The sequence below is a fragment of the Rhagoletis pomonella genome, unplaced genomic scaffold, assembly GCF_013731165.1.
Source record: "Rhagoletis pomonella isolate Grant_MI unplaced genomic scaffold, Rhpom_1.0 Rhpom_scaffold_00008, whole genome shotgun sequence".
NCBI classification, from domain to species: domain Eukaryota; kingdom Metazoa; phylum Arthropoda; class Insecta; order Diptera; family Tephritidae; genus Rhagoletis; species Rhagoletis pomonella.
This window is the reverse complement of record NW_023458562.1, coordinates 32,572,769-32,584,715: the sequence shown is the minus strand read 5'-3', so window position 1 is coordinate 32,584,715 and position 11,947 is coordinate 32,572,769. Positions and strand designations below refer to the sequence as shown.

At 38.4% G+C, this 11,947-nt stretch overlaps 2 protein-coding genes across 2 annotated transcripts in view; one reads left to right on the top strand and one right to left on the bottom strand.

The window, feature by feature from the left end:
• LOC118744628 (spondin-1) overlaps window positions 1–11,947 on the top strand; it is a 195,945-nt gene that overhangs the window by 182,057 nt on the left and 1,941 nt on the right. The window contains exon 5 of the mRNA XM_036477765.1: window positions 1,190–1,321. Within this exon, the coding sequence (XP_036333658.1) occupies window positions 1,190–1,321 (132 nt within the window). The remainder of the gene's footprint in view (window positions 1–1,189; window positions 1,322–11,947) is intronic.
• LOC118744629 (translation initiation factor IF-2-like) lies at window positions 9,719–10,426 on the bottom strand. The gene has a single exon (XM_036477766.1). It carries the CDS (start codon window positions 10,424–10,426, stop codon window positions 9,719–9,721), a length of 708 nt encoding a protein of 235 aa, XP_036333659.1.

Genomic DNA, 11,947 nt, shown 5'->3' with positions numbered 1-11,947 from the left:
TCCTTTATTTTACGTTTTTTAAGTCTAAAAAGTTAAATTTTTGAAAAATAAATAAAAATTATAACTATTCTGAGTAGCTTTTCAAAAACTTTCTTTCTCCTTTTCAGGAACTCTAGAAATATTGAAATGCTACTCAGAACAATTTTTTATTTGCCTCTTTGAAACATGTCGTATGCTGCGTGAATGTGGCATACACAATTTTACAAAAATTTTTGTTTAATCAAAATATCCAGAACTTTTGTTATGCTTTTTCAATAACTCTAGAACTATTGGAAGGCTACTCAGAACAACGTTTGTTGTTTGCATCATACCGTGTGCCAACTTCCCAGACATGCTTACTGACGAACAAATTTTCACTGTGGAGGAATCGTCAAGGGTCTTCGTGGCCACCACCTGGCTACTGTGATGGTTTCAAAAGGACTCTCTACTCAAGCCGATAAGGAAAAATTTACACATAGTAATGTTCCGAACTTAATTTTCCCGGCTGATTGGCGCCCAGACCTCCATGGCCTATAAATTAGAACAAAAGTTATTAAAAACATTCACATTCATGAAATCATCCAGTAAATCGTTTACATTAGGTTCCACTACTTCCTCTTCTACATCTTTATCTCAGTATCGTATGTCTTCGTCCTCCACCAAAAAATTTCAGCTAATATTTCGTCAAAAGATTTATTTCCAAGCAAACTGTAGATACCGTTTGTTCAATTTGTTCGTCTGAATCGGTTGGTAACTTTTGGCTGAAGAGTTTGAGATGTTTATGCTCTTAAGTCAATCCAATAGTTGAAAACACCTCCATCAATTAAACAGATTACGAGTACCTTGATGCTTACAGAAAAAAAGGTACTATTTTACCAACGAATCCTTGACTTCGGCTTAGAGACAAAACTTCTAGATGCTTCGTGCCATAGTTGTTGCTGCTTATTTTAAAGAGTTCGTGAGCACAGAAATTGGAGTTGAAAAATACACTTAAAAAGCTCAACGTTGAGTGCATATAGCTCTTAAAAGCGTCCATAAGTTTTCAAAACGCTCTTAAGGTTTGGTTACCCTAGTCCAATACTATCGAACTGTGTTGGTCGTTTTTCTCTAAAATTGTTGTGCAATGTTAACTACGTAACGATATATATATATATATATTTTTTTTTGTAAATCTTCAGTTACAAAACTTTTTTATTCATATTTTCCGCAGCTCAACCATCACTAATAATGAACTTTCGGCGAGCATTGAACGTGAACGTCAAAATGAAATATCAGCACAACCGACATCGGTGACGGAAAGAGATCGTATACGATCGCAATTGTTGGCGAAAATGAATCCTGGGTGAGTTTGAAGATGATAAATATGCATATTTCTTGGCTTACTTAGAAACTAATCGAAAAAGTTACACAAAAATAAAGAAAAACTACAGTAACTAACGAAATTTACCACGTAACAGCCGATGTAATGTTAGCAGTTAAAATACGCGCCATGCAGTTTACTGTGGGCTACATGTAGTAATTGTGATTTAAACCCATGTAAAACCAATGTGAAATATTTGTGAGTATTGAAATCTTAACTCCGAACAAAACTATTTATTCGAATTACACCGCTATATGTATTAAGCCATACAGTAGAAAACAAGAATGGGGAATTGGTCAAGCTTTTAAGCTAAGTAACTGTATTTGCACTGATGGGCTCAAGATGAGCCGCGGTGTAGAGTTAGAAGTCTATTCCAAAGACTTTAGTATCGACTAGTACTTGCGACTGGCAAACCACGCTAACATTTTGCAAGCTAAAATTCTAGTAATATGTGTTGCGTTATTATGAAAGCTGGACTGCACTTTTAGCTACAGCAGGTATTGGAACCAAAGTTAGGTAAAGAAGGCAAAATGGAGATATGCTCAGTGCCTCAGTCAAGGTTCATCGCTCTTCTAGGCATTCCCGATCAAAGGAACTTACATAGCCATAAAAGAGCGAATGAATTGGGCAATTCGGAAGCTTGTTGGGATTAATTTGTAGCAGTGGTACTGCGATACACCATCGAGCAAATAAAAACAAATCTACTTACAGTTTCTGATGCAAACAAGGAAGTAATAGCCAAGGATCCAAACTTGTAGAATAGAACGGCAGCTTTGGCCATCTAAATAAATCAAATAGAACAGTAAGTAGATCTGTTAATTCGACCAAAGGGTAGAAGTGTTTACAATTGTAGCAACTTTCATAAGTTTCTACAATAAGGCATCTCTACCACAGAATATGAAGACACTGCTGCTTCGGTGGCTGCGAAAAACGGTATTTAATTTTTTGTCTGACTGATTAGGTCAGCTTCTATCGCTATCGTATACATGCATGTATAAATGTGTTCTAAAAAAAGTGAATGTGAGTCTAATTATCCGCTTTATTTAGGCCACTTAGGAGCAGAACACTGGGGCAGTAAGAGCGTAAAAATTTCCTAGCAGTAAAACGAAAAAACTAGTCTGTGCATCTACGAACATTCACTTATACGAATTGGCTTAAAATGAATATTTAAGTACATACATATTCAAAGTATATACCTAAATTACAAAGTATCAACTACCAAACGGCATACCCAAATACAGCCAGAACAGAGATTGAATGACATCCCACTGTTAGAATTACTTTGAAGCAGCCTTGGTAATTTCGTATTCAAATTTATTAGCGGACATACAAATCCATTTGAAAGTGCTAATGAAAAAAAACTCCAACTAAATAAAACACGCCTTTTCCATGCCATGCAAATGCAATAAATGACCTACAGTGTACGCCTACAAAATTGGCCCACTAACTGACTGACTGATTAGCCAAGTAAATGAACTGAACAGAGTGCCAGTTTTGAAAGACTTACTACTGACTGGCACGCCTTTTTTAGATATGCAATGCATTGTGATTGAGTAGTGTTGAATGACTACTTAGATAAATAGCTGAATAGGCTAAATGGCAGGCTGAATGTAAATTCATATATAGATATGCGCAGTTGCATATATGTATGTATATTTTCAGTGTAAATTACTTATTTATATATTGACGCATTGTATGTTTACAATAAAAGTGACCAAATTATGTACATGGATAGACGATTACTAAATCGCTTTTTATCAATTTTGGTTTACCTAGAACTGTATTTTTAATTTTAAAGTCGTGAAAAGTAGGCCTTTACTAAAGCGCAAACAATAATGGCTAAATATCTAAATATTAGTCGTGCTGAGTAGTTGAATAACGCGCTGAATATGCAAAAACCATTTCAAACTACATTAGTGAGCGAACGAATTTGATGAGCACCTAACTAATTAGCTGAATGCTTAGCTGAATAATTATCCGCCAGCTGAATATATCAGTTTTTACCCAAAATAACGATAACAGGTCTTGGTTAAATTTTTTCTCACATTGTAGCAAAATGAGGCATTAGATGGCTGAATCGAATCCAATCATAAAATAACAAACTATTTAGCTATTTTAAAGCTGAATAAAGAGCGGAAAGTCTGAATATTGCTGGACGTCTGAGAAACTTGGTATGGAGTTCAACGCTAAAAACGATTTTGCTGAATAATTTGCCAAATTAGTAAACAATTTTTGCACTCTCTGAACTCTCCTGAATCATTAATGTGGCTGCCATCCCTCACAACTCTATAATTTTTCAAAGTTTTTATTTGTCAGATAGGGCAATGAACTAGCTCCCGGAACTCAATAACTGCTTTCCTCATTTTACTACGCTTTTAGCGGTATTATTTGGCACGTTTTCGGTTACGTTACTACACCGCCACTAACCACTTAAAGGTTCAACAGCACTCGCCAACGAGGCGATGCAACTACTTTGTGGTGCTGCTACTGTGCTGCTACTCCTTCTATGCAACAAAGGAGGTCTTCACCAAAAAAAACGTACTGAAAAAATGAATGGTAGTAGCTTCCGCTTTGAATTTTTAAACAAACTAATCTGCGCGTTGGGACAACAAATCCAACAAAAGACTGGCAGCTAAGGAAGCGCCAAAAAGTGAGTCTCCCAGTAAGTTGCTCTTTCTTCCGCTTCCCTAGCAGAATTATAAATAGAGGCTAGTTTCAAGTGGAGTAGAAAAGGAGCAACATGAAAGAACAAAAGCAATGCGAACAAAAAATAAAATAAAAATGAAGTGCTAGAATAGCTGAGTCGCAAAAAAAAAACAGTGCAGTGTTAGTAAAAGAAGCAGCTTAAGTAGCAGTGAGTGTAACAGGAGTGCAAGTTGGAGTATTTAGTAGCAGCACAGTGGCTGTTAAAGCAACAATTGCGGAGGTTGGCACAGAGAAAGAAAGACTCACCATCGCCAAACGATGGTGGTGTACATAATGGCTATACTGTTAGATGTTGACGCCCATTGTCGGAACTTCTCTTTACTACATCAACGTTGCGCTGCTTTTGGCACTGGTAACCTGAATCTTTAATGAATAGACAACAGCAAAACCAAACGATAAGAATGAATAAAGCAGGCACGGCATGAAAAAGTGTCACTAAGTCACTGGGGATAAGACCAATAAAAAAAATCAAGAAAGCAATAAGGGAAGTAAAAAAGAGAAAATGAGCAGTAAAAACAAGCTACGTGGGAGCGAAATATAAAAAGAGAAGAAGAAAAAACTACAATGAAAACGATAAAGTGCTTTGTCGTGGTACGAACGTGTTGGAGTGCCAAAAAGTGAAGAAAATAATGTCTGGAGCGCATAGGTAGTTAAACAAAAGATGAAACCCTGCCAAAAGTGTGCCAGCTGGGCTTCGACGGTCGGCAGGCGTCTTTCTTGTGTAGTGTAAAATATAAGACTCCTGAATGCGTGTGTCTTTTTCTTGGCATTGCTTCGCATCTAACTTAATGCATTCGATGACATATCTGCCTTATTTTGCATAATAATTGTGCCAAAATATATATGTATGTATGTGCATACATCATTTGCAGGTAGAGTATAGCTTAGGCCGCGCGCTTTTCAAATTAAGTGGCACGACTCCGATTCCAGCTAAAGACTTGAAAAGAGTCTGATGAGCAGACGTAGCGCCTTCCAAAATAGCGGCTAACATTTCTATAGATTCGATGTTCTAACAGAGCCAGAAAAGCTCAATCGGAATCGTAAAAGTTTTTCCACGATTTTTTAAAACACAGTTTTTCGTGCTCTTAAGTTTGTAAAATTTAAAATTTTTAAGTAAGTGTTTACTTCCGTTGCTGTGGAGTCAGTGGTATGAAAACATAAAATTTAGTAAATTCGGAAAACGCAAAGTAACAATTTTTCCACTATAAGTGGTCAACGATCACTTTGTGAATCAACCAGAATAGCTTGATAGTTAATTCACCTAATACGGAACTGGTTTTTTCCAAAGGAAAATAAAAGTGCCTGCCTTTGCTTTGGGGACATTAAAGTGACCTACTTCGAATCCTTCAATGCACAACACCGATTTCGGTGAAAGATTAAGCAGGATCTAGTCGGAAGATTTTGAATAGAATAACAACATAAATTAAAAAAAAGAATTAAAATTTTAAAACAACTGTTTTTCTTGCTCAAAATAATTGGGCTTAATACAGATAGTATATCAAACTTCTTTGATTTCATTATAAAATGCATATTCAATAGAATCTCTGTTTTTGGTAAATTTTATAAAAAAATTTTTCGATAATCGTACTTGTCACCAATTTTGGCGCTTATCAGTCGACGCGAAGCACAGCTGACGCATCGGTTTTCATACATACATATGTAGGTATGTTATACAGATATGAATGTACCTGCTCATGAAGCATTTAATATCCATATCATCGCCTTAGTTCACTGAGATAAGATAATATCACACTTTGTAGTGCGTACAATATTTGTGAATTTATATTATGTGTATAACTATGTAATATCTGTAATATCTCCCTGCATACTCGTACATCCGCGCATATGCACGCTTGCCAGCAAATGTATATTTAAGCCTTTAATTGCAAATTGATTGATGCGTCGCAGTGGGTAAAAAAAGTAGAACTCAATTATTTTCCATATTTTTTTACCACAAAAATACAAATTAGCAAACATTGACCAGCAAAATACCAATGTTCAGTCAGTCCATCACTGCAGTGGCGAGCAGAACAGTTGCTGTTCATTTTCAACAGCAGCCTTAAACGCAAATATTTGTTTTGACGTTTTTTGGTTTTCGTTCTTGTGCCATTTTGACACATCAAAAATCAACACATCCATCACCGCACAACATAGTATATACATAGTAGCTCGGCATGCCACCACCACCTGGCTATGGGCCGCCACCGCCCGGCTATGGACAGCCGCCACCACCCGGCTATGGACCGGCACCTCAACGCGCTCAAGTAAATATCAACGTTGGACCGCCACCGCGACCACAAGGCGCCAATGTGGTTATTGTTGAAGGACGCCCACAGCCGCCGCCACCAACTGTGTACGTTAACGCGCAGCCGAGGCCACCACCAACTACCGTTGTAGTTGAGGGAATGCAGCAGCCACCTAGAATGACGCTCACCACAACGGGTGGCTGTTGTGCGATTTTGTGATGCAGAATAATTGGGGTTTTTTTTTCTTGCTAATAGTGTTAGTTGTATAGATTTTTCAAATATTTTGTAACTTTTTTTTTTTCTTTTGCTCAAATTGATTTCATTAATCTACAATAAAATGGCGAAATCGTCAATGGATGTAAAAAGAGACAGTAAAGTGAAATAAAAGTTGATGTTTGTAGAACTGGAAAAAAAGTTTGATTCATTCTAGCTAACATTGGTTAGGGATTTATGAAAAAGTTTGAGCCTGATGGAAAGGCATGATGTGTGTGTTCTGGCTGAAGTGAAAAGTCTGTAAAAATTTATAAAAATGCACTGGGTCGTAAAGTTTATTATCATTGTTTAAAACAGTTTTTTTTTTTTTAAGGTGACATTGCACGTTTTTGAAGTGGATTTTTGATGGATTCGTGAAAATTTTTTTGGAAAAAAAACACAGCAAAAAAATTATTTACGTCATCCCTTGTCTAAAAACCGGCACCGCGTTGTCCTAAATTTAACATTGAATGACGTTTATTCATTCCGGTGGACACTATTTCTTCATGGCTTTAAAAGTTGTTTGTTCTTTCAGCCAGAAAATCCATAATTTTCTCATTTTTAGGTTTTAGGCTTTGAAAAGGTATAAAATGATTTCAAGAGTTTCTTGGAATCATTAGTTAAATTTTTGTTAGTTTTTTTGAGACTTTCGGAAATTTCCAATATCTCCCAGGGATTTTCCAAAGGTTCATTTTAGTATTTTGTTTTAGAAGATTTTGATATTTTTTCGCTTTTTTTTCTCAAGGCCTGTACGTAAAGAGCTTTAGGGATTTTGCACGAAATTTTAATGATATACTGAAATCTTAATTTTTTATTTTTTAATGTCTCAAAATAAAATAAATAAATTTAACTACAGCCTGTGTCCAATATGCACAACACCGATCGAATGCCGAATTGGAACATAGTTTCGCAAATATGCTTTGACTTTGACTTGATGAATTTCTGAACGCAGCCACAGCCAGCAGTTTTTTGGATGTTAAAGACCTTAGTGGTTCGTCTCCTTACAGAGCGCTGTCGAAACAATCATTACTAATATTTCCAAAAGACTGTGCAGAAGCACAAAAATTGTTTCGCTGTCTCAACATTTTCTTGGCAGGAAGCGCAAATGGAATTGCCATATATGTCAATCACCAACAGGTGTACGCGCCACTAGAAGTGACTAGTTTGCAATCTGAAAAGTTCTGTGCACTTCCACCTACTCAATAAAAGCACATACCTAGCTATACCTGAGATTGAGGGCAACATGAGTATTGTCCACGCTGAGTGAAATATTAATCCAGTTTCGGACGCACCGACGGTATCGGTGGATGAAGGTAGAAGTGCTATAACTTATTGAAGAAGGAGGAATACCTGTGCTGAGCAAGTTTAAGTTAAATAGTCAAATATCTTATTGTCAGGTGCTAGCAAGGGATCTGATACCCAGAGTTAGTTAGGTTAAACGGACAGCTCTGAGAAGAGTTCACTCGGAATCCTAGCAGTGATGAACACTCGCAAAGGAAGTGCTGGACGGATTCTATCTCCTTCTCATCCCTACAGCTGCTACAGAAATCTTTTTTGCGGGGCTTGGAACCTGGCGGCCATAAAACGTTTGGATTTGTAAGCCTTAATAAACTCCATGTTCTTCGTTCGTCAAGCCGTGGCCAGAGCGAGTGCGATGCCATGCAGGTGTGCAGATTTCACCACCTAATATTGGCGGCTGCCCTGGTCACTCTTTTAATTTTTGAAGACAGAAGTCGCAGGGGAGGTTTAACATTCTGTATCGCTTCCACTTTCTAGCACATTAGTCTGGTTCCTTACTTCCCGGGACTGCACTATGCCCCGGCAACCAGTAAATATTGATTAGGTGGTGTTAGAGCGCTAGTTGGGATCTTCGGCATTCCTTAACGCATATCGAATTAGCCGCTGCCGATCCCAAAGCTCACAAGCCTTGCTGCCATGGCGGATTACATATATCTCAGCTTCAAAAACACTGCAGTGTTCTAGGAGTCCCTAGATCTTGGGAGAAGACGCCGTATCCTGTTCCGATATCGATTTTGGAGTCGTCCGTGAAAATGGGTATTTCGTCCTCGCCGTGAGTAATACTAAATTCCCAGTCACTTCACTGTTTCCCTGAACTTCCTCTCTGTCGAGGATTGTGCAAGTTGTTCGCTGCTTGTTAGACGCCCTTAGTCGTAGATCGATTCTAGCTGCGGTACTTTTAACAGACCCAGAGTAATACAAGTTAGTTATTTTTTCCAAAAAAATTATGCCAAGAAGTGTATTTCCCAACTAATTTGGAAGTGATTAGAGGCCTGTACAATGTCTTGAGTGCCAAAAACTGCAAATACTTCGCCTTGGAATATCGACGCCTATTAGCCAAATAAGAAGCAAAGAATATCGCTACTTGTATGAGCCCTTATGGTCTACCCGGTCACTTTTACGTCCGGGTCTTACTCTCCAACAATCGTTTATGGTTAATTTAAATATCTCAGCAAGACATTGATTTTCATAAAAACTGCCATACGCAGCCATTCGAAATATCGAAATATTCTGCGTCCAATCAATCGACCAGAAAAAGACCTGGCGAAAATGAATGCCGTCGAACTGGAGCTTAGACCCCGATACCTTACCAATTTCTTTATATTTGACAAATTCGTTTCTTCCCTGATCCTCGCGAGCATGTGTATATTCACAGAAAGACTTCGGTCTTGAGGTTCATTGCCATTATTTCTATGCGGCTCTTCTTTTTTCTGGACTGCCTTCCGTAGCACTAATCTAAATAGATGCGTTTGCTGTGAAAGAAAACTGTTTTACCTTCACTTTGATATTTCATACGGCTTTATTTACACACTCAAATATTGCAAATGGTTGACACTTGCTGTTTTTATTTTAAATTTTTGTGCTCAGATTCTTAAAAAAAAAGGTTAATAATTTTAAACAACGAAACTTCGTTTGATTTTCAGTTTAACTAGACAAAACCACCACAAGAAGTCTTTTATAAAAGTGGACGATAGTTCACAAGTTGATACCTCATCATTTAATAGCGCTTCGATTTCACAAACCCACTTTGTACATAGAGTGAGCAAACTTATACAAAAAATTATTGTAAATTCACTAATGGAACAATAGTTTATCTTATAATTATTTAGATATTTCTTATAACGTCCCTTATTATGCCTGAATTTTCCATCTCAACTCATAAAATGACACAACAGCAACTATTCGGCTTCGGCGGTATAACCACTGTCTCGGTGATCACCGTCGCTGGTTGCTGCCTTTGATTGCCTCCCTCCACCACAACTGTCGTTGGTGCAGCTGCAAAGCCCGCACCAGAATTTACAACCACACTGGAGCCCGCAGGCGCTGTTGTCTGCGACGAATTACCCGAATTAACCACAACTGTCGATGTTGGCTGCTGCTGCTGCTGCTGTACCCCAGGCGTATTCACAATCACAGTTGATTGCTGTGGCATTGGTGCAGCCACAACTCTCGGTCCAGACATGGCTGATGCTGCCATCGCACCCATCGCCGCTCCGGTAACCAGTGAAGCACCAATCATGAGACCGGCACCTGGTAGCACCGGTGCTCCACCACCAACTACAACTACTTCGTTCACCACGGGTCGTGGGGCTGAATTGACGTTCACATTCACATGTGTGGGTCCGGCTGGCGGTGGCGGACGTGTTGCGCCGGGATTTGGCGGAGGTCCACCTGGACCTGGACGACCGCCGAAGGCAGGGCCCGGTGCTGGCATGCCACCGCCCACTCTAACTGGACCTGGACCAGCCGTACTCAGTCCCACTCTTGCTGGACCTGGGCCTCCCATTCTCATGGCAGGTGCACGCATAGCCATATTCATTCTTACCGGACCGGGTGCAGCTCTAAATCCACCGTGTCCACGCATGGCGATGCTGGGCTAGTTTTAAGTTTTTCCCTATTTTAGTGCTTAGCTCCAATGAAATTTCACTTTAGCTCTTTAGTTTGTCTTCGTACGGTAAGCGTTTTCAACTGTTTTGTGATTTTTGATAACAGTGACAGTGTACTGTCATTGTTGCAAGTATTTTCATTTCATATGAAGCAAATCAATCATTTCCTAATTCAAATTTTGATATGCGGAAAAGTAGACGTCATCGACTCGTGACATTATCTTATCAGATAACGTTCAAGGCAGTGAAATTCACATCGCAAGGGCACAGGTTGTGAAATAAATAGCGGGAAATCAGACTTCCAATATTTATGAGATTTTTACGCTTAAGAATTTAGCCTGATTACTTCAATTGAAATAATTTGTGTAATTTAAGATTTTATGACTCTAGCTATGTATGTGTTTATTTTAGGGGTGTTCATATTTTATCACGCTTATCGGTACTAGATAAAATTACTTGAATGTGCTGATAAGGGCTTACTCTCATATCGATAGTTTTGATGTCGAAAAATATGTTGATGATTATTTCCTTTGAAGAATCGATGCCGACAGAGAACTAAAAATTTTGAAAAGCAGGCCATAGTTTGTCGGTTTCAGCTGAAACTAAAAACCCTTATCGATTGCTTCTCTCCTCTGCGAAGTTTTACCAGTAATTCACTCCAAGTGTAGATAAGTTCAGCGGTAATATATCCTTCCATGCGCTGCGTGGACGTCCTTGCTTTTATTGTCGACCCCATAGGTGCCGAGTGCAAGGAAATTTTCAGTGGAGCATCTTAACCGGCACCAATCGGGGCAAACATTTATATGTGATATCTTCGATATTAGTAGTATCGATTTTGGTTACTAAATGAAAAAAATATTTTTAATTTTTTGAGTCTCCATAGAGGCATGTGGCCCTTTGCGACACGCCTTAACCGTCTCTAATCGGGACCAAAATTTATGTGATATCTGCGACCGTGGTATTACCAATTGGGGGGATGAGACTGATAAAAATCAGTAATTTAATTTTTTTTAGCATGAATCCACTCTGATAAATTCTAATCATTTCGGTCATGAAGAACTTCAGTATGATGCACAGAATTGTAGAATGGTGTATATACGCCATGTTAGGAAAGCTTACACATGTGCCTACCAGATTAGCTGGTATACCATCGGCTCCAGAGACATTATTTTAAAGAAGCTTTTTTTCTGTAATCACTTCGCCTTTTTCGAGTGAAAGGATGGAAGCTGCTTACCTATAGATTTGTCAGAGTTCTGCATGTGGAAGCGTGGAGAAGTGTTTTCTCTATGTATGCATTATTATATTATTATTTTCGAATATGTATGCATTATTATGAACCTCTGGACAGATTTTACTTTAATTTTAGACAAAAACAAATACAAATAATGCTGTACTAAAAGGATAAATATTTCCCCACGACAATGTTCGAACGCTCATGACTCCAGATGCAATGACCAATTGCATGAATTAAGTAACGAATCGCTAGCTCATCCAGCACA